Source organism: Micropterus dolomieu, linkage group LG09 (assembly GCF_021292245.1).
Source record: "Micropterus dolomieu isolate WLL.071019.BEF.003 ecotype Adirondacks linkage group LG09, ASM2129224v1, whole genome shotgun sequence".
Taxonomy (NCBI): domain Eukaryota; kingdom Metazoa; phylum Chordata; class Actinopteri; order Centrarchiformes; family Centrarchidae; genus Micropterus; species Micropterus dolomieu.
Genome location: NC_060158.1, coordinates 26344455 through 26365432, shown reverse-complemented (window position 1 = coordinate 26365432; position 20978 = coordinate 26344455). Strand labels below are relative to the sequence as shown.

Here is a 20978-nt window from a genome sequence, read left to right as displayed (position 1 = left end):
CAAGTAACCCTGCATTCTGGGAGCGCAGTGCTCTGGTGGGGTAGTAAGGTACTATGAGCTCTTTAAGATAAGAAGGTGCCTGACCATTAAGAGCTTTGTAGGTAAGAAGAATGATTTTAAATTCTATTCTGGATTTTACTGGAAGCCAATGCAGAGAAGCTCAGACAGGAGAAATGTGATCTCTTTTCCTGGTTCCTGTCAGAACATGTGCTGCAGCATTCTGGATCAGCATTTTTTCGAGCAGCCTGATAATAAGGAATTGCAGTAATCCAGCCTAGAAGTAACAAATGCAAGGACTAGTTTTTCTGCATCATTTTTAGACAGGATGTTCCTGATTTTTGCAATATTACGTAAGTGAAAAAAGGCGGTCCTTGAAATTTGCTTAACGTGAGACTTAAACGACATGTCCTGATCAAAGATAACTCCAAGATTCCTCACAGTGGTGCTGGAGGTCAGGGCGATGCCATCAAGGGAAACTATATCTTTAGATAATGCGTCACGGAGGTGCTTGGGCTCCAGAACAATAACTTAAATTTTATCTGAGTTTAACATTAGAAAATTTCAGGTCATCCAGGTTTTAACATGCTGAAGGCACATTTGAAGTTTAGCTAACTGATGAGTTTCATCTGGCTTAATCGACAGATATAACTGAGTATCATCTGCATAACAATGAAAGTTTATGGAATGTTTCCTGATAATATTGCCTAAAGGAAGCATATATAAAATTAACAGGATTGGTCCGAGCACAGATCCTTGAGGATCTCCATGACTAACTTTGGCGTGCATGGAGGACTCATCGTTAACATGTACAAACTGAAATCGATCTGATAAATAGGACTTAAACCTGCTTAGAGTGGTTCCTTTAATGCCAATGAAATGTTCCAGTCTCTGCAATAGGATCTGATGTCCAATGGTATCAAATGCAGCACTAAGATCTAATAAAACCAGTACAGAGATAAGTCCTTTGTCTGATGCAATAAGGAGGTCGTTAGTAATTTTCTCCAGTGCTGTCTCTGTGCTATGATGAACTCTAAATCCTGACTGAAAATCCTCAAATAAACTATTGCTCTGTAGAAAGTCACACAGCTGTTTGGCGACTGCTTTCTCAAGGATCTTAGAGAGAAATGGAAGGTTAGATATAGGTCTATAGTTGGCTAAAACATCCGGATCAAGGTTGGACTTTTTCAGAAGAGGTTTAATTACAGCTATTTTAAAGTGCTGTGGTACATAGCCTGTTGATAAAGATAGATTCATCATATCTAGTAGAGAAGTTCTGACTGAGGGTAAAGGGTAAAATTATGATTATGAATGAGAGATAGTGTGTGTCCATATGACATGTGACAAGATTACATAATTATTCCAGCACAAGTGGAGACATAATTTTATTGCTGCTTTCCATCCAACATGGCATTTGTGTTGATATTTTAATAAATTAATTTGTCTCTTCTAACCCACCTGTGGGGGTTTTTTTATAGAGAAGGACAAGACATGCAATAAGGACAGGGTGTGTTTGAAACAATCTGCTTCCGTCAGCTTTTATCGCCTTGTTTTTGATCTTCTATTTTTTGGATATAGCAACTTATCCACAATCCAGCCGAGCGTTATTGTTTGTTTATGTTTTTTTTCCTCTTCTGTCAGTGTGTATTTTCCCTTTGAGTAGTGTTTCCTGTTGCGCTGCCTCCTGTGTTGAGGGTTAGGACTTTCATTCAAGTTAACGTCAGTTTATGGTTAGGCATTGCAGGAACCTGTTTTACTGAGAGAATCATTAGTTGATAACAACCCTTATGTTAGGATCAGACCACACAATCAGAGCCTGCAAGTGATCTAACAAACAAAATTATGCACCGCACAATTTGCTGTTTTATTGGGTGCAGTGTGTCACAGTGGAAGACATTACATTAATTTGGCTGGTACTTTTCTTGAAAGGGACTTGAGATTTGTTTCTTCTTGATGCAGTGTTCCCTGCAAAAGGGCCCCCACTCCAATAAGGACGTTTTAACGTATCTTGCGTTGAGCACATAGACCCTGCAAGTCGTCATGGTGCTTAGTGATGCACCTCCAAATTTTTATATCTATTTGCACACTACACTTTTCATTTCAAGATGGAAGTGTTCAAAATATAGTTACTCAAGGTCAAAATAAAGTCACTCCAGGTCTATGAGTATGTGCATATCCCTCTAAAGGGCTTTGCTATTGGTTATGCTCAAACACTGTAGAGTACAGTAAACAGATACTGATTCCGGCATATCACTAGCATCACTTTTGTGTTTTCTAGTTGACTTCTAGCTTTTTCACAGAATATTTTGTTAGTACGCCCCATGGCGAGAACAATGCACTGACCATAAATGCCTTTGTGCATGCTTGTTGCTCGTGCACCATCTGTGGAGACCCATGCCACGGTGTCTCGCACGCATAAAGTATAAAGAAACCGTTACAGTAAGTTCAAGCCTCTCTAGGAGCAAGAGTTTTATGTGGTCTAAATTATAATGTCTAGGAGTGTGTTCAGTGCTACAGTAGAAATGCTTAGAAATTTTTATTATTATTATTATTATTATTGACAACTGGTTCAGCCAGCCTGAAAGTCTTTCTCTGGCCCCTCCCGCTCTACAACCTTTGCATGTCAGGCTAGCATGTTGTAATGTGATCCAGAATTTAAAAAAGCAATGAGTATGGAAGAAAACATTTTATCATCAAGGATCTAGAAAAATTAGCATTTCATGTTGAAATAATATGCGTTGTTTTTAGTTTTGAATAGGCATCCACTTATGGCATACAAAATATGTTTTTGTTCAACTTTAAATTGAGCTTCCTAGTTCTGTGAAGGCCACAGTCAAAGGCAAAGCTCTCCCAGTAATGCCCCTCCCTCCACAGTGGCATTCTTCTCGTGGCCAGGGGATCTCTGCTGTGCTGCCGGATGAGAGAGCCAGCAGTGACTCTCTGAACCTCAGTCCAAAATGAAAGCCCAATCTGACACCCAGCGCTGCTGCTTTGAACACGCCAGATCTGAAGCAGCGCTGCAAAACTGATGGAAACCCTGCAAAAGCGGGAAGCAGGGAGAAGGGGAAGCACAGACCAAATACAGACAAATAGCCAGAGAGGATCACACAGATATTCTGAGTAACAGCATTGAGCCTGTCAACTTTGGCTCTCAGACTCTTTTTCGGGAGTTTAAAAATAAAGAAGAGCCAGTGGTTGAAAACTAACATGACATATATATCCTGGGCTGAGGTGTTACAGGTGAAGCCCACAGAGTTGGATCTTGTTATTTTTTTACATTTCAGATCACTCAGGGCAGTCTGGCAGGTGGAAATGCTAAAATTGCGGCTATTTGTGAAGTGTATGTAGGTAGAGCAGCTGCTGTTCAGAAGAGAAGAGTCTTTGCTTGGCAAGGTCGTTCCGTTTTGTTAGAACTTAACTGTCAAATTGCTCTCAGAAAGAGGTCTATGAGAGTCTGCCAATAATAATTTAACTATAAAATGAGCAGTGTTTGAATTGATTGAGTGTTTGGAAAAAAAAATATACTCAGTCCTCTAACGTGTCCTTACTTTCCGTCTTCCTCTCCAGGGTCCTTCATGATGGTCAATTCCTCGCAGCATTTTGGGGGCCAGCGGGCCCAGCTGCTCCTGCTCCCGCTCAGCGAAAACGACACCCACTGCATCCAGTTCAGCTACTTCCTGTACAGCCGCGACGGCCACAGCCCCGGGGACCTGCAGGTCCACATCCGGGTCAACGGGGGGCCAAAGGGCAGCGCTGTGTGGAATATCTCGGGCTCCCAGGGACGCCAGTGGCACCAGGTGGAGCTTGCTGTCAGCACTTTCTGGCCAAGTGAATACCAGGTGAGAGCCTTTACACAAAGATATGAGGACGGCATTGCCCTTCAGTGATTACTGCCCCACCCAACACCAAGGTCGAAGTTATGTGTTCATATACTGTATATAATCAGTCACATTTGGTGGAGAAATACAGTATTGCTTAGTTTAAAAAATAGTATTTTCTCAATCACCTTCTCACAATGAGCGATGGCGTCCTACATGCACACAAAATAATCTGCCAGTATTGAAACCGTTTTGGTAATTTCACATGAGCGATTTCTGCATTTGTGTATTTTGTCCGTGCACTTCTCACTGGTTTGATGTGGGCGGGGCTGCATTGGGAAAATGTGATGTCAAGTACTCCATGGACCAAGCAGGATACAGCAACATTTGAATCAACATGTGATGACAGTTCTCGGGCTGTTATGTTATGTTGCCAAAGCACTGTCAATCAAATCTAATCAAACCACGGCCACACAGTCCTTATGAAGCAGATTAGCTGGGTTGTTTGTGTCGACTCTCAATATATGAAACTTAGGAATTTATTTCAAACTTCAATTTTGATTGCGATCTAAATTAAATAAACCCCCTCAACACATCTTAACAAATGAACAGCTGTAATGCCTCCTCTTCTCTTTCATTCCCTCTTATATAGCTAGCACTTCCCTACTTTCTCTTGTTCAGTGAGAAATGTGAGCTCTAGCTAGGATTGGAGATATATGAGATATTCCGGTTTTGAACTGCCCGTGGGAAGAATGTACATTCTTGGTTAAAAGCCATGTTTAGTCTCTTTTCTCTTTCGTCTCCTCTCTTCCTCTGTGTATCTCACTGGCGGACTCGACTCGCAATGCAACAACAGTAAATGCTAGAAAAGCTGCGCATTTTAAAATAGAAAAGCTCCGTCACGAGGTAGTAATTCTCAATAATAGATCGGCTGTCCGGATCCGGACTGCGGTCCGCCTATTAGTGACCTCTGCAATAGACATTGATAAACTGGATCCAAATAGGGCTGCAACTAATGATTATTTTTATTGTTGATTAAAATTATTAACCGTGATTAATTGGTTATTAAAATATTTGGCAATCAATTTAATTGTTACAACTAATCTATTAACCGTTGCAGCTCTAGACTCAAACAAACAGCGTAGTAACCCACACATACCCCCAACTTGTTGTCCAGAGTCCAAAAATGGCAAACTGGATCTCTCAAAACAACTTGCAACACCGTCCCCATTATTTCAGATTCATTCTTATTACATGAAAGAGGAAGAACATTTGTAGCTTGAAGCCAGTTTGTGAGAGTTGGGTCAGGGTTGCTGTGTTGAACATTTTACCAGAAAGCCTTACTTAGAAACTGGGGTGTAAAGTTTTGAAGACATAGGCATTAACCAAGCAGGAAGGATCTATGGAAAGACGCTATAGAGTTGGATTATGGGAAATGTAGATTCCGGTGTTTTTGGAGCTTGACCTATACTACAGACTGAAAGTCAGATCCCTGTCTCTGCATTAATTTTGACCTTTTTTTTGTCTGTCTCTTGGGAGTACCCCTTCAAAAGTCAAACACCGTCTTATCGGGAGTGCTGGCATCATTAGTTGAGTGATAGCTAAGTAATAAGTTGATTGACAGAAATTGTCATTTTAAAAACTGATTTTTCATTTATGAAGTGAAGTTATCACACATTCTGGTCACAGTTTCATTCCTTCTGAATATAAAATGAATAAATTTGATATACTACTCAGACTGAATAAAACATCAGTGTGGTTTCTGAGAAATTGTGATGGACATTTCCATTAAATGTGATATTTTATAGAATGAATGATTAATCAGTAATCAAAAAATGATTCACATATATTATACAGATATATATAAATAATTAACATCTTTCATTAAGTGTTAATCTTTTTAAGTCAGTGTCTACCTGTCATATCATGAATAATGATTCACAGTGATTGATTACAGAGCATACAGTAACATGAGTTGAGATAATCAAGATGATTACTATTGGGGCTGAGCATTAATTCAATAATACTGTTGGCTCTGTGAGTGAAGTCATCTTGTGATGAAATCGTATCATGTTTCTGTTTTGTAAAATTAGATAAACTAAACAAAATTATTATTCTGTTTTGGTTTACGTGTATGAAGAGTTTTCAAGTTCAAATTTGTTGTCACTCCCCCAATGTATTAAAAATATACAGAGGTGTGAAATTTTGTTCCTACTCATCCCACGGTGCTACATATATGACAGACATGACACAGACAGTAACTACAGACTATAACTATTACTACTACAAGTTTGAGAAAATTTAATATAAAGAAAAATACAACTGTTTGTTAATGTTCAAGAGTTTTTCTGATGCCAGTTTCAGCTTCATTACTGTGCACCACGACATTGAAATGAACATTTGATGATATTTTAAGCCATGCTTTTGGGATGGCTTTAGGCATAGCAATGACAGTTGGTCAGTCCTCCACTTTGGTCCAGAAATATCACCATAACAACTACTGGATGGGTTGCTATGACATGGTCCCCAAAGGATGAAGCTCACTGACTTTGATGATCCCTTAACTTCTCATCTTGAGACATCTTCTGGTCTAGAGATCAATTTGTCCAACACTTTCATCTATGATCTCCTGTGTAGCTTCCACATTGTGTGATTTGAGCATTGAGAAAACGCACTGGAGACTTCTGCCGTCAAGCAGCTGACTTGCGGTTTCGCCCTCCGCTAACTTGAATGGGGATAAAATTATTCAATCATGTGCTTCTTTTAGACTTCCCGAATGTTATCAGACTGAATGAATCAAATTCTGATGCTGAAACGAGTCATTTTGCAGGGGTTGTGACAAAAATAAATTAATCATTCACTGTTTTACTGCCACTTCTTTCCCAGTGTAGGTCTCTGTTGAAAAGTCTTTTGGGGCCAGTGTGCATCATGAGACAGACCCAGAAGTTGTAATTCCAAGGTTTGGCCACTATGTCAAATTAGCTTCAAATCACAGCGCACGCCCTGGGGGCTTGATTTTAGCGCTCTGCCAGCTAGTTACTGCCCCACGACAGGCTTCTGGAAGTTGGCCAATCAGATGAAAGGGTGATTTTAGGAAGGGGGGCATTAAAAACACAGGAGCTTAAATGAAGTGTTCAGATAGAGGGTGAACAGAGGTGCTGAAGCAGTGTTTTTTATTTAACATTAAAGCACGTAAACTTTATCTAGAAGACACCCAAAAGTACCCAAAGTATGAGCCCAAAAATGAGCATAGTATGGGGCCTTTAAAAAAGTTCAGGAGTCAATTCAATTCAATTCAATTCAATTTTATTTATATAGCGCCAAATCACAACAACAGTTATCTCACAGCGCTTTTCATAAAAGAGCAGGTCTAGACCGTACTCTGTGATGATATTTACAGAAGCCCAACAGTTCCCACCAAGAGCAAGCACTAGGCGACAGAGGCAAAAACTTCCTTGCCTCGTCACACGGTAAAGCACTAAACTACTAGCTGCCCTTTTGAGCTGCTCAGTGTTCACCCAATACTGACCACATGCAAGAACTGCATGTTGCAGCTGTGCCATATATCACAGTGGCTCAATAGGTGTATAATTACAGTGGCCGTGTGTTTGCATTGTGTCTTTATTTATTGGTCGATTTAGCTGCATGCTGCAGTGTAATCAATAGCTCAGTTTGATGCCTGTATTGTCGGTGCTGCATTATTAGCGCTGCTGTGTAGCTTGTAAGATTCTGATGACTGGATGCAGCCCTGCATCACCTCATTATGGCCAATAATTTATCCCCTAATGGTCTCTTTCTTCCCACAGAGCCTGCCGCCTACAACGCCCCCCCCCCCAACACACACACACACACACACACACACACACACACACACAACAGTCGTTAATGAGAAGGCAATGGCTGGTGTAAGGGATTGTGGGAGCGTGGGTCCACCAACAGTCAATTGACCTCAATTCCATGCGACCCTCACAGCGGGGGAGCGGGCCTGGTATTTGCTTCCATAACCTTGGCGCACCCTGGGCCCCATCTCAATAAATCAAGAGCCAGTTAATGAGATTAGAGGGCTGCACAGATCAATGAGGACTGCCCGCGCTTTACCATCCTCAGGTCTCCTGTCCTGAGCGGCTCTCACAAACAGCCAAACTGATTTAAAGTAATGATTTTCTTCCCTTCTGTATGGACACAAGAAGTTTGTCTGCACCGTAGCAGAGGAGGAGGTGGAGGCAGGGGGGTGGACGCTGTCAGAGGGGGAAGCTGAGTTGTACAATCAGACACGTCAGCCGAGGTGGGGAGTTTGCTTTGCGCCGCAGTGTTTACCATTTGGACAGGCGTGCATAAGCAATGTAATCTACTACTCTGGTGATGTATGTCCAAGGTGCCTGAGTGATGAGAAGGCGCTGTTCGCTAAAGTCCTCCCGCCAAGCATGTAGACACAGAACAGATTGCTTTATTTGTCCTATAAACCTGGATGATCTCAGCACGTAATGAAGCAGGTATAGCCATGCAGATGAGTGAAGAGGCTTTAGCATAGGCCTGATGGAACAAAGTGTGTCTATCTGCTGTGTAAAGAGGGACAGGAGTTGGCCCAGAGTGAGGCTTGCTGTCTCTTTTGAGTGTTTTTTGCCCTGGGAACAGTTCCCCTCTCCTTGCCAGCTCCCACCGCTATGGCTCGAAGCTCAGCGCAGGCCCCACAGGGCTCCACTCGTCTATCCAGTCCCATTGATAAAGATCACTGTCCAGCACTCCCAGCAAACAGAGCAGCCCCTGCAGGCCGCAGAGTAGCAGCTCCAAACTGTGAGAGGACTACCACTTCAGAGGGCTTGGAGGAGAAAGTGTGTGTGTGTGTGTGTGTGGGTGGGTGGCTGCTGGTGGTAGTGGTGGTGGTTGAGATTAAATTTAAAAAAAGAAAATCTAGTACCCAGCGAGCATCAACACCCCCTCAGGGAAGACAGACTGCTACAGAGATATGTTGGACTGTAATCAGAGGTGTTTGTTGGCCTTTTGCGTTTAGGGTTTCACTGATATGAGATTTTAAAATTCAATGCCAATATTTCTGGGTTTCACAAGTCGATTGTTGATCATGTATTTTGTGCTCTAAATGAGAACATTTTCTCAATCATACAATATAGACAGATAGATAGATAGATAGATAGATAGATAGAAACTTTATATTTATAACGCGAATAAAATGAAAAATAGAAGCTCAAGCCTACCGATCACACAGTACAAGTGAACCACCACATCTCCCGACGACTGAGACAAAAGACAACGATATGAACGATCAACACTGTTCCTGTACAGCTGGTAGGCCTCTATTCATTATTACATTCATTAAAAAGTAGAACAGTAGGGCTTTATTATCTTACATTCAGTAGGAAGTTAGCTAGCGTTAGATAACTATTACATTAGGAACAATCCATGGCCGACATTTCTGGATTTATTTTAGGTTTTGGAAAGAGAATAAATCGAGCTTCTCCTTTCAACCTCTCTGGGTAGCGATTGTAATTATTACAAGTGCCCCAGGAACAGCGTTTGACTATATCTTAGAAAAATACAGCCAAAAAAGCTAGAAAGCGACTCCTTTTGCATTAGAGTCAATGGAGCGCAGCCATGAAACTGTCGGACCTCAGTTAGAGCGAGACCTATACTGCGCTGTGATTGGCCAGCTGTGTATTCGGGGTGTGGCTTAGCGATGGGTCAGTTGGTCAGAATGGTTAAATGGCCATTAAAGATGCACTCCTGTGATTTAGTATTGCACGTCCATAAAGTTGGGTGGACTCACAAGAGACAGATTTAAAAAGAAGAAGAAGCTAAAATTGATACAGCAGACTCAAACCCACAAAATGCTGGATCCTGTGTTTCCCATAATGCAATGATTATCATCTCTTCCTCATACTCTCTCTGCCTTTTTTATATGACCACAGCTTCCAAACTCCATGCCCCCAATTTGAACAGTTTTTCTTTGTAAATGTTGTTTTCCAAGCCCAGAGAACCCTGATGACATCCCCAGACTTGGGATAGCCTCTCTAGAGCCACAGAAGAAATTGTACAACTGTATTTACAGGCTAAATGGTAGTTTCCATGAAGAGAGAACTGACCTTTATGTCTAAAATTTATAAAATAAAAGAGAGTGAATAGTAGACTTGCACTTGCTGGGTGGGCATCAACATGATTTAATGATACTGCTGCTAACTGCTAGATGTGTAAATAAGCCACTGCTTGCCATCAACCTGAAAGGTGTTGGGTTCACAGCTTGTTTCTGCTGCCTCCAAGTGTCCAGAAAAAGAAGTTATAGAAGGTTGTAAGACATATAATAGTATATGTTCTAAAGCATGGACAGTGGAGCCAACAAACTACCTAGGAGACATGGTTGATTTTACATCATCCCCACACAATATTTTCAAGCATGTTTGATAGTTTGACCCAAAACAACAACAAATAAAATCATCATGATGGAGAGACCTCCCAGATAAGGAGGAGCACTCTGAATGCAACTTAAGGGCCCCAACTCTGTCACAGCCAGGGGCTGCACATGGACCCTTCCGGCAGAGATATCTATCACCAATAAGTATCCATTGTTTTCCTCTTTTGCCTCTATTGTTTTGTACTAAGTGAATATTATGTTGACTCTATTTAACATGATTGTATCGCCTAATTTGCGTTACAGTTAGTTGTTACAAAGGTAAACATATATATTGAAATATGTGAGTGGTTTGGCTTGTTTGAACTCATACTATATATACCGCATATGTATATCTGTAGTTTGTATCCCTTGCACAGACAAATCTTGCTAAAAAAAACACACACAGCATGCAAGCTTGAGCTATACTTTGCATTTGGAAGAGTTTGCAGCACTGATACCTATTAGGCTGTTTAAACGTGCACTGACGGACAATCTGATTCAATCCGCATGTGTCATCTGACCCAGGACCTAACCCCGGGTGATCATGGGTCAGACACTGCTTGACTTGGGTAAACAGGCTTTTCTATTGGAGACTGGACTTTGGACTGTCATGACCTTGAAGGACAGAGGAGAAAATGGATCAGACTGGCTCACTCTCTCCCTGTCAGCTTGGTTTTGGGAAGTACAGTATGTGTTAAAGAGGTGCTCTTTTTGGAAACACTGCTTCTATCCTTTTTTTTACTCTTCCTGGGTTCTTCACTCCTTGACCGCTTTGTCCTCCTTATCTCACCATCTTAATTCCCAGTGCATCCCCCTTCTTTCTTATCGGTCCTATCTATCTCTCTTTTCTACTAACCCATCACCTTATTTCACCCTGGCACTGAAGTAGTGTGGCAAAAATAAGGTTAGGTAATCTAATACTTTTGGTCTTCATAAGGCAACCAGCCCCAAAAAAACAGCCCATACAAGCAGTCTGGCTCGTAGCTACAGAGGTCAGGGTTTTTTTCCTGGAAATTTTGCTGACTGTAAAGTTGTAATTCTTAATATATTCATGAACTCAAGCCCTATTTCGGATACTATTTAGGGGGAGCATATTTTCTTCAATAGCCATTGTATTGTATTTACTTACAGTAATGACCTCTCTGTATAGAATTTTTTATTTGTTCTGGAGGAGTCAGCCGTTCGTGCACTGGACTCAGATTGTCTACCTAAGCATGAGGGATTCAGAGGAAACTATGTGTGCAGGTGATCCAGCACAGCTTTATCTCATTTATGTCGGCCTCTGTGTTTACAGTTCAGCCTGTGTCAGAGCTGTATTAAGTAACTGCTAACGCAAACAGAACATCCTACTGCATAGAAAGTATTCAACTGACAAACCCGGGGTGGCTTTTAGTGGCACCAGCGATGCTAGATTTAAGCTTCACACATTCTCAACCATCCAGGTAGCAAACAGTATGCTGTACATACATTTACTACACGGTTGGAATGATAGCAGAACTACATTCATAAGAATAATTCAGTTGGCTTTCAAAATTTCTTTTTTTTTTATCCCTGCTAGAGCATGAATGACACTCTATGCTATCTAAAATGGAACTTGTGTCATTATGTGCTGGTGAACACTAAGTGTACATTTTTACATTTAGTAAATGTATGTTTTCAAAATGGTTGAAGTCCTGTGTTATATGCCTGTCACACTAAGTATGATTGGGGGAAAATGGCTTCTGAGTGAGCAGTTAAAATCCCAGCTCCAGCCTGCAGGGGCAGTGCTGAGTATGAGTTTTAACACTCACGCACCTGCAGGCCTCTTGGCTGAAATTCAAATACACACACCAGAGGTTTTTAGATTTTTTACATGTTTTAAAGCATGACCTACAGTGGTCCCGTTTGCTTGCTGGTTCACTGACTGATGAAACAGAGGTCCACTTTGATGTAGTGTAAAAGAGCTTTGAGTGATTGGAAAACACTAGAAAGGCGCTATACAAGTACAGACCATTTACCATCCACTGTTAGGTATGCAACTGCTCACATGCACACGCTCACAAAAAGAAAAACATTCAGCACATGCTCTGTTGTCCTCCAGCAGCACACAGCAGTGGAACTAGTGTACGCCTCACTTGATTTCTTTAGCCTGAAGAGAAGATGGCAGGCACAACTGCATGTCATATATTTCAATGTTTTACCGCCACATTGCCAATATGGATCAATAGTGTTGGCCTCATTCTAGCTGAAGAAATCAATTAACAGAACATTGTTTCAATTTTTGTTCACCACATTCTGCATCCAAAGACTGCATGTAAGTCATTAAAATTAATCAAAGTCCTTGTGAAGATGGATGGCCTCCACATATCAATTGAGCGCATTATCATTAGTGCACACATAAATAAATTCCGCAGCGCTGTAATGAAAACTAAAAGATTAAAATATTAATTACTGTGCAAATCTTGTTTTTAATACAATCCCTGTTACTGCCACCACTGATTTTATGTATTCACTGCGAGGCCCCTCGGATACAGTATGGATTTTGTTACTTTACAATATCAATCCTCTGGCATTGAATTTTATGAGCCAAACACCAGGCTGGGGGGCGCATATTAAAATGATGCATGCTTTTTACAAAGTGACTGTCCAGCTGCTTAACTGTCTACATTTGCTGCTCTTGTGTCACGGCTTGCTGCCTGATGTGGGTCTGTTTCTCGTGTCATTTCGTTTGGTTTCTGACGATGACACAGCGCTCCGTCTTGGGAGATGGCACCCTGCTGCTTCCAGTAAACCAAACCTTGATTCACACTTCACAGATTGTGGCTCCTGCAGTGCTACAGGCCTCCTTCTTGTTGCCCATTTTTGTTACAACAAAAGCCTGAAAGAGGCTGAAAGAAAGCTGGAGAATGGCATCACCTTGAACTGGATATTCTCAAACCCATCTCTAATATTTTTTGCAGAAATAGATTTTCCTCTGTGCCCACTTGTGTAAGTATTGGAAAAGGGTGAAACTTTCCTATCAAATATTAAAGATGATATCAGGCCCCATCATGACAAGCAATATCAGTGTGGCTTAAGCTTCCGCCCTCAACTTTCTATCTCCTCCTATGCAAGGTGTTCCACCACTATCTTTTCCTGTTTTTCTCTCTACATATCTTTTTTATATCTCCTTCCTATGGTGGCCCTGACAGCTCAACACACAAACACTTACAAATAGACTTTTAGAAAACAGACTGGTCGCAAAGTAAATATGGCAATATGCACAGTACAAGTGTAGGCTATAAGGGTTATTTGCACGGTACAATATATTTTAATAAAAATACCAAGTCAAAAGCTCTGTCAGTAGCATCCTGTTTCTGCTTTGCATGACTTATGAGACCCAATCAGAGAGCCAATCGTGATCGTCTGCGTCATCGTTTCTAAAGTCCTTCTGCACTAAAACGCTACCTGGAGTTTTAAAATGAAAAATAGGGTCAGCAGTGTTTTTTTAAACTTTCGTTTTAGTCTGGATGGGAGATGCGAACGTAGCAAAAGGTCTCCGTTTTAAAACCAAAATTTAATAGTGTGTATGGGGCCCTAGTGTATAGCATACACAACCTTTAATATGCTAAGTAAACGACGCTCCATGAGCCAAAACCATGGCAACAAATCACATGCCCAGGCATGATCAACACTTTTTGTGTCCCCCGGAAACTTTGTTTTTATAACTATAACTAATAAACTTTTTTTGCCTTTATTTGCAGTGCATTTTGTTATACTACATACAGCATATGTTGTCAAATTGGTGACACTGTTTTCTTCATTTTGCTGTGCTTTATAAATGGGTTTTCTTTAGCTGCAGTGCACTGAGCTCTCAGGGCCACCACTCCAGCTTCACTCCACTCTTCATACACTGAGTACATTGTCTCATTTGCATTGTCCTGGTTTGTGTACGAACTGCAAGGGGATTCTACTGTAGCCATTTATATAATAGCTTGTGTCTGCATTCGTATGTGCGCAGCCATTGGATGCCAAGGTTATTCCTCAGTGCCTGGCACAGTCATACTCAAACGCACTTTAAGTGAGGGCAGATGTGGAGGAGCTTAATGATGGCTCAAAGCGCGGAGCTGAGTGAATCGATGGTGGTGGGTGCGTTGACGCGTGATGAATTGAAGAGTTAATCGGTCAGACGTCTCTAATGGCCCAACATAGGAATGAAAAATAAAAATAAATAAATTAGTGGAAAGAAAGCCTTAGTCTGTATCCATCTGCCAAGGCCGTTTGTGGTATTGATTGGCCCTAGGCACTTAAAGCCTGATGTATTGTCAACATTGTAATCTATTGCCCGTCTGAGTGCGCAGTCACAGTCGGACTTCCACTGGGCTTTGGCATAAATAACTAGAGTTAGTGTGAGTTGGTGAAACACTTTGGTTACCAGAAATACACACACACACACACACAGGTCCGATGTAGTATGTAGTTACTCCTTTCTCTGTTAATGCACCCAACCCTCAAGTTTAGAGTTTGTTGCGCTGCGGTGAAAAGTGAGGAGTTCCTTGTAGAGGGAATGTGCTGTGCTCTGCTGACTGTAATTACTGCTCAGATATCCAGAATGACATTGTGGCACTCTGGGAGGCCTCCCGATTCACTTTGAGGCTCTGCGTGTGTCCGGCTCATTTGGATGAGTGAATGAATATTTAGGATGTGTTTAAGTGCTCCTGCAGCTGCCGGATGGATTGATAAAAAGAACAGTAGAGAAGGCAAGAGCTATTTGTTCATGTTTTGTGCACTGTATGGCTTGATAAGATCTCAGAAAAAAGAGCAGCCAACCCAAACTGCTTCCATGTTTCAAACTGGGAATATATTATGAAATATAAATATTATTATGTCGGGGGTCCACTTGAGCTATATATACGTATATACAGTATATATATTCATTTTCTCTTAACACATCTATTTGTGTAGTTTTTGACACGACCTGTCCACTACCAGACTGTCTAAGAAAAGGAATGGATTGTAATCAGAGTTATAATGCCTAAACCTAATACTATGGAAAATGCCATGGGTGTATGTGAAATTAGCTGAGTATTCTGGGTTTTAATTTTGCCATCTGGTGCACTATATAGGCTAGTCTTCTACCTAGAATCCCCTATATAGTATGCATATACTGCGCAGTGAATGGTTTTCAGATGTTTGATGTGTTGAGTAATTGTTCTCTCAGTGGTTTTAATCATACAATTGGTTCCCTGTTGGAAAAGAACACATATTTTTTTGAAGAATTCTAGGTGTTTGTTTGTTAGGTTAGACCTAAGGTAAGAGTGTTCATGCTCATCCATTAGGCAAGAGATTATAAAGTCAAGTCAAATTCATTTATATATACATATAACAAATCAAAAATTTGCCTCAAGGGGGTTCACAATCTATAAAACATAAGAGCACCCTCTTTCCTTAGACCTTGTTTCGGAAAAGGATCCCCCCCCATAGTTTGGTTAAGGTCTGTTTAATGATCAGGGTAGGGCAAATAACAACTGAGATTTGCATTTAGCCCAGCCATGTGTTTTATTGTTGAAAACTGGATTGCAAATGTTAATTCCCATGTCTACGATGGGAACAAAGGTTTAACCATATAGTATATCTAGAAATCTATAAACATTACAAAAACCAATGTGATCACTATACACAACTGAAATGAAGTGTCACGTGGCTGCCTTGCAATCAGATCTGTTCAGGCCTGTCAGGTGTTGGTGCAGAAATTGGTTTTTGTGCGCCTCTATGATAGTTTTCCCTCTAAGGTCCATGACTTTTTACTAGAAAATAGTGTCTCTAGAGTGGTCTTATTTTTTTCTTCTGAGGAGCCTAAACCAAATCCTGATATTTCCCTGTTGGTGGTTTAAAGAGAAAGGCCATGTTTTGCTAATACATACTGTTATAGTTGTGATTAAAATAGAAACATTCCTGATTACTGTTTTAATGACAAAATCAAGTTTTACAGTGGAGCTTTTATTTTAAATGGAATTAATGAAATATCTGTGCATTACTGTTGTTGACAGGCGTTTGGACTCCCATCCCCCTAATTTCCTACTTTGGCAATCTTCTTGCCACTCAAGATCTAATGGTCTGTAGTCATTTCATTTATCCATTGTCTCCACAGGTCATCTTTGAAGCGACCATTTCCGAAGAGAGACAGGGCTACATTGCCTTGGACGACATTGTGCTGCTCAATTACCCCTGTTGTAAGTACCCATTCCGCACTGCTCGTAGACTACCTGTTGACCTTTACTGAAGCCCTGGGAAAGGGTCCGGCAGAACAACGAAAGCCGGAAACTGTTGAGCTTCCTGGAGCTCAATAGTTTCCCGGAGGTGACTGAAGGCTATGATGCAATCCTGCTGACAGGGGGGCAACTGAGGCGCATATAACTGGTACCTGTCCGAGTGTCACAGCCACAATAGCATAGCAGGAGGCTTCTCTTTTGTCCTGGCAGAATGCCTGACCTTTACCTGTGATCGCTATGCTCCCAGCCGGGTGCTTTTAAAGCTAATGTGATGTTACTGGCAGGAAAAGGACAGCTAGTGGTTGTTCTTTGATCTTCTCTGGGAGTTATTCTTTGTCATTACTGGGATATCAGGCAGTTGAAGCTTTATGAGTGCATTATGTTCTGTTCTCTTACGGTTACCATTATACCCCCCACTGTCCTTTGGTACTAAGGCTCTGTGTAGATGTAACACCCATCATAATAGACCCTTTTCTTTCACCGCTGTGCTGTTTCCAAGATGATTAGCTCTATTAGATGCCATAGACAGAAGCTAAATCTGATCTGATTGGTCTGCCGGACCATCATTGTAAATGCTACGTTGACCCATGCTGACTTCCAAAAAGAGATAACATGTTGCCAGAACAGAAAATAATATGATTCAATTGAAAATGGGATAATTATTGGCCTTTTTTTAAATACTAGGTTCATCCATTTAACAGTTATCAGTTTGGCCAATTATTGTTTCCCAACTGTGATATAAACAGAGTGTTAGATTACATAATTAGTCTATAATTGGTCAGTTGGTCTACACTGGTTGTCAATGTCATTAACCTAAATCGAGTATAAGGCAAGGCTTTAATTAGATTCCACACATATATAGATTATTATGTTTTTGCTAGAGTCTGAAATATATGTATGCTGAGTTCACTGAGGGTGTTATGGCATCATAGTGGTCTCATTTCAGTTTCAGAGGCAGAAATGAAATGAAAAGCTGAAATCTTGTGATGTTTTAATAGTCTTGTGGCACATATAGTAATTGCTCAAATTTATATATTTAAGCTGCACTAATCAGTGTTTTTATATTAACAGTGGATAAGATGACTACAACATCTTTCACATGACCAATAGTCATGTGTACAGATGCTGCTTGTAGTGACAAACCTACAAAGGGTTATCTGCAAACTCTACTTAAACTACTTAATTGTTTTGGCTTTAGGGCCCACAGAGGGTTTTTCAGCGAGAAAGCCCACTGCCCTGCACCAAATGGTAGGCAAAGTTTGAGACTGTCTGGTGGAAATAGTAGAGATTTAGCAACATGTGACAAAAATCTTTTTCTCAGGAGAAGGTGAAAACTTAAACAAAGCTAAAAGGAGAGCATATAGTCTTAAGTTAGTCACATTGCCTTCACTCCAAGTGAATGCTAATGTTGTTCCGTTGCTGCTGTAAAAAGGCTATTGTTTGCTAGCACATCAGCCCATAACAACTTTCAAAATGTCATATGTTGTGTTTTTTTAACTTTTCTGCTCCCCCAATGTGGCCAAAAAGAAATCAATAGATATCCGTATTGCTGTTGTTCTGAAACCTAGTATGTCTGTTAAACATTGCTGCTTAGATCCACGCTGGCTCTCTGTGAGAACACTAATATTGTTTTTTAGCTGCAAAAATGTGGGAAAATGTTAGTGAATGAGCTCATGAAATTCAGATATCCTTTTTCTGGCTCTACTGAAAAACCAGGCAGGCTGCATGTTATATCATTGACTCCTCTTTGGGAAACAGACGAAAGAACTGAAATAACCCTTTCTAAACACAGAGAGAATCTATTATTTATTCATTTATTTGTTTTTCTTACCCACGCTTATCTCAAAGTTTGCCACTTGCCCTCTGTCACCCTATCATCAGTGGAGAAGGATGTGTGGCTTTTGGGTAGGTACCTTTGCTAGGACCCCTTGATACGTGATGGCTGAGTTTAGCCTTGGAGCAGATGGTGGCGTTTGGACCCTCAACTTGCCTTTTAGCTCACATTAGGGGGCAGTGTCCCTGCCAGGCGCTGTGTGATATATGTATACCATAAATACTTCACTCGCAGAGCACAATTGATGTGTACATGTGCACAATCACGTATTCTTTTGTGCCAGAGCAAGAGCAGTCAACCTTAAAAACACACACAGCCACACAAAGATGTAAGTAAACATTAGTAAGCTGGCATATATTTCCCAAAAGGCAACACGAATAATAGTATGGCCCCTTAGGAAAGATTCAAGTCAAAGGTAACTGCTATTCAGATTGTTTGACATTTGTGTTGTTTCCCTCTGGAGTCCATGTCTTTATTCTAAACACGTGTTGTTTCAGTCAAGCCCAATCCCTCCTGCATCAAGAATAAGAAGCCGCATTACTAATTTAGAGAACTAACATCTCAGACAGTCGGAATACATTTGAGACGCAAATTACCTTGCCTCTTTTTATGTTTAGCAGTATTAATTAAGCTAAACAGGTCATACATCCACACTACCGGGCTTTTAGATTTTAAATTAAAATTTTTCAGTAACGATTAATGCAACTGCCTCATCCTCAAATGACTTCTCCTATAATTGGTAGATGACTTGAAGGTTTATGCTTGTTTCCTCCAAACAAAATACCCTGACAGGCACTATAACGAACATCTACAGGGTGGTACACTATTCTAGTTTTCACTATTCACTCGTAACGTACGAGGTTTATACATGTGAAATAAGTTAGCTGTTGTTAGATGCACCTGAGGAAATGCATTACTGTAGAACCCTCTCACTCTGCTTATTGTATGGATAGAGCATGGAAAGGACAGCAGAGAGGAAGGAGAAAAATGGGCAATAGGTAAAATGTGAGATGCAATTTCTATCATCCCATCCTCAGCCAGATGTTGCTGTTGGTTACTGTGGAAACCAAGCTTGAAAGTGTGATATGTGAATAGTGCCGGCCACTGCATCACAATTTAATTTTGTCCGTCACATTGGTGTCCAGTAGAAACAATTTGCCCAGAACATATGCTGTTTACACCACAGCAGGATTTCTAGTTGTTGTGATCGATCTATTATATGATGGAGGTTATAATTTTGTCACTATATTGTTATTATTTTGTTTTATGGCCTGAGAAATCCTTCCACTGTGATGTAGGGGGGCATAAGTCACCATGTAAATCAATAGTGTTAGCTTACAATAGTTTCATTAGTATAGTTTTTAGATTAATTTATTTAGGGTGGCCATGGTCCCTTTGTTTAAAAGCTGTTCAGACAAATAATGTTCAGTGATAAAATTGGAAACAGAGAATAAATGAATGGGTTTTTGAACAAAAATTATACCTGTGTATAGCAAATTTTTATTCACTATAATGGGGAGATGGCTGTTAAATTTCCACCTGTCACATTAGAGAATTTATTTTATCCTCAAACTTTATATTTAGTGCAGTTAAGGAGTTATTTTTTTAAGGAAGAATTGCACTTGCAGAGAACAAGCATCGACATGAAAGGTTAATATTACAAAAGTAAAGTTGTATTTACTTGTGAATATTTTACACAATAGCTCACGACTATAACAAATGCCAGAAATATCCAATATTTGTAAAGTACAGGCGTATTCCTCGCTTGCTTCTAAATTACTGAGGGTGGAAAGGTAAGTAAGCTAGCTATCCACTATTTGATATTAGCCTATATGAAGCTAAATTTCTTAGTTTTTAGCTACATTTGGTGAAAATAATCAGCAAGTTGAGAAAAGCAGGTGCTTACCAGGGACTAATAGCCTAGAGTAAACACTTTATGTAAAAGGCAGACATCACAAAATAAAATTTTCTGCTTCTTTAGTACAAGCATCACTTTGTGCGTCTGCTAGGTAGCGTTAGCATGAAATTATTTTAGCTAGTACCTAAATAGCATCTGTTAAAATTTGATTTTAACCCCTTAAACACAAATTATTGAATAACCTTTATCACTGTTTTACACTTAGAACTTAGTATTTTTGTAGTTCTGTTCATATGCAGATTAAATATATAAATAGAGTTAACTTGGAGGACAGGGCTAATGCTGGTTTAGCTGTTTTCTTCTGCCTGCCAAAAATACAACTAATTATATTGAGAAACAGGGACTAACGTTATTTTCAGTTTTTGGCATGAAAACTATCAAATTCGGTTCAAATATACAGTAATTACAGTAAAGTCAGCTGTTGTCCAAAAGTATCAGCATTATATTATTTTAAAAACTTGTTTCACTTAAACCGTTTTGGATATACTTACATGGGTATCGTTGATATTATGTGTCAGCTTTAACTTAATGCAATCCACTGAAGACCATGATGTTTTAGTTAAAGTAATGAATTGTGGAACTTGACGCATAGCCAAGCAAAGCATTAGTGAAATTGCTACGTCTCTCTTCAAAATAGGTGCACGCAGTTAATGACACTTTTTGTGCGGGAAATACGTTTTGACAGTTCACCGTCAGAAAAACACAGGTGTAAACAATAAAATGAGTCATGGCCGAGTTCCATTTAGCTGCTTCACTTTCAGGGTTCTGGTATTGTGCA

The 20978-nt window shown here is 40.3% G+C and overlaps 1 protein-coding gene across 1 annotated transcript in view; it reads left to right on the top strand.

Annotated features, from left to right (window-relative positions):
* ptprua (protein tyrosine phosphatase receptor type Ua) overlaps nucleotides 1-20978 on the top strand; it is a 203244-nt gene that overhangs the window by 98660 nt on the left and 83606 nt on the right. The window contains exons 3-4 of the mRNA XM_046059024.1: nucleotides 3565-3836; nucleotides 16328-16409. Coding sequence (XP_045914980.1) covers nucleotides 3565-3836; nucleotides 16328-16409 — 354 coding nt within the window. The remainder of the gene's footprint in view (nucleotides 1-3564; nucleotides 3837-16327; nucleotides 16410-20978) is intronic.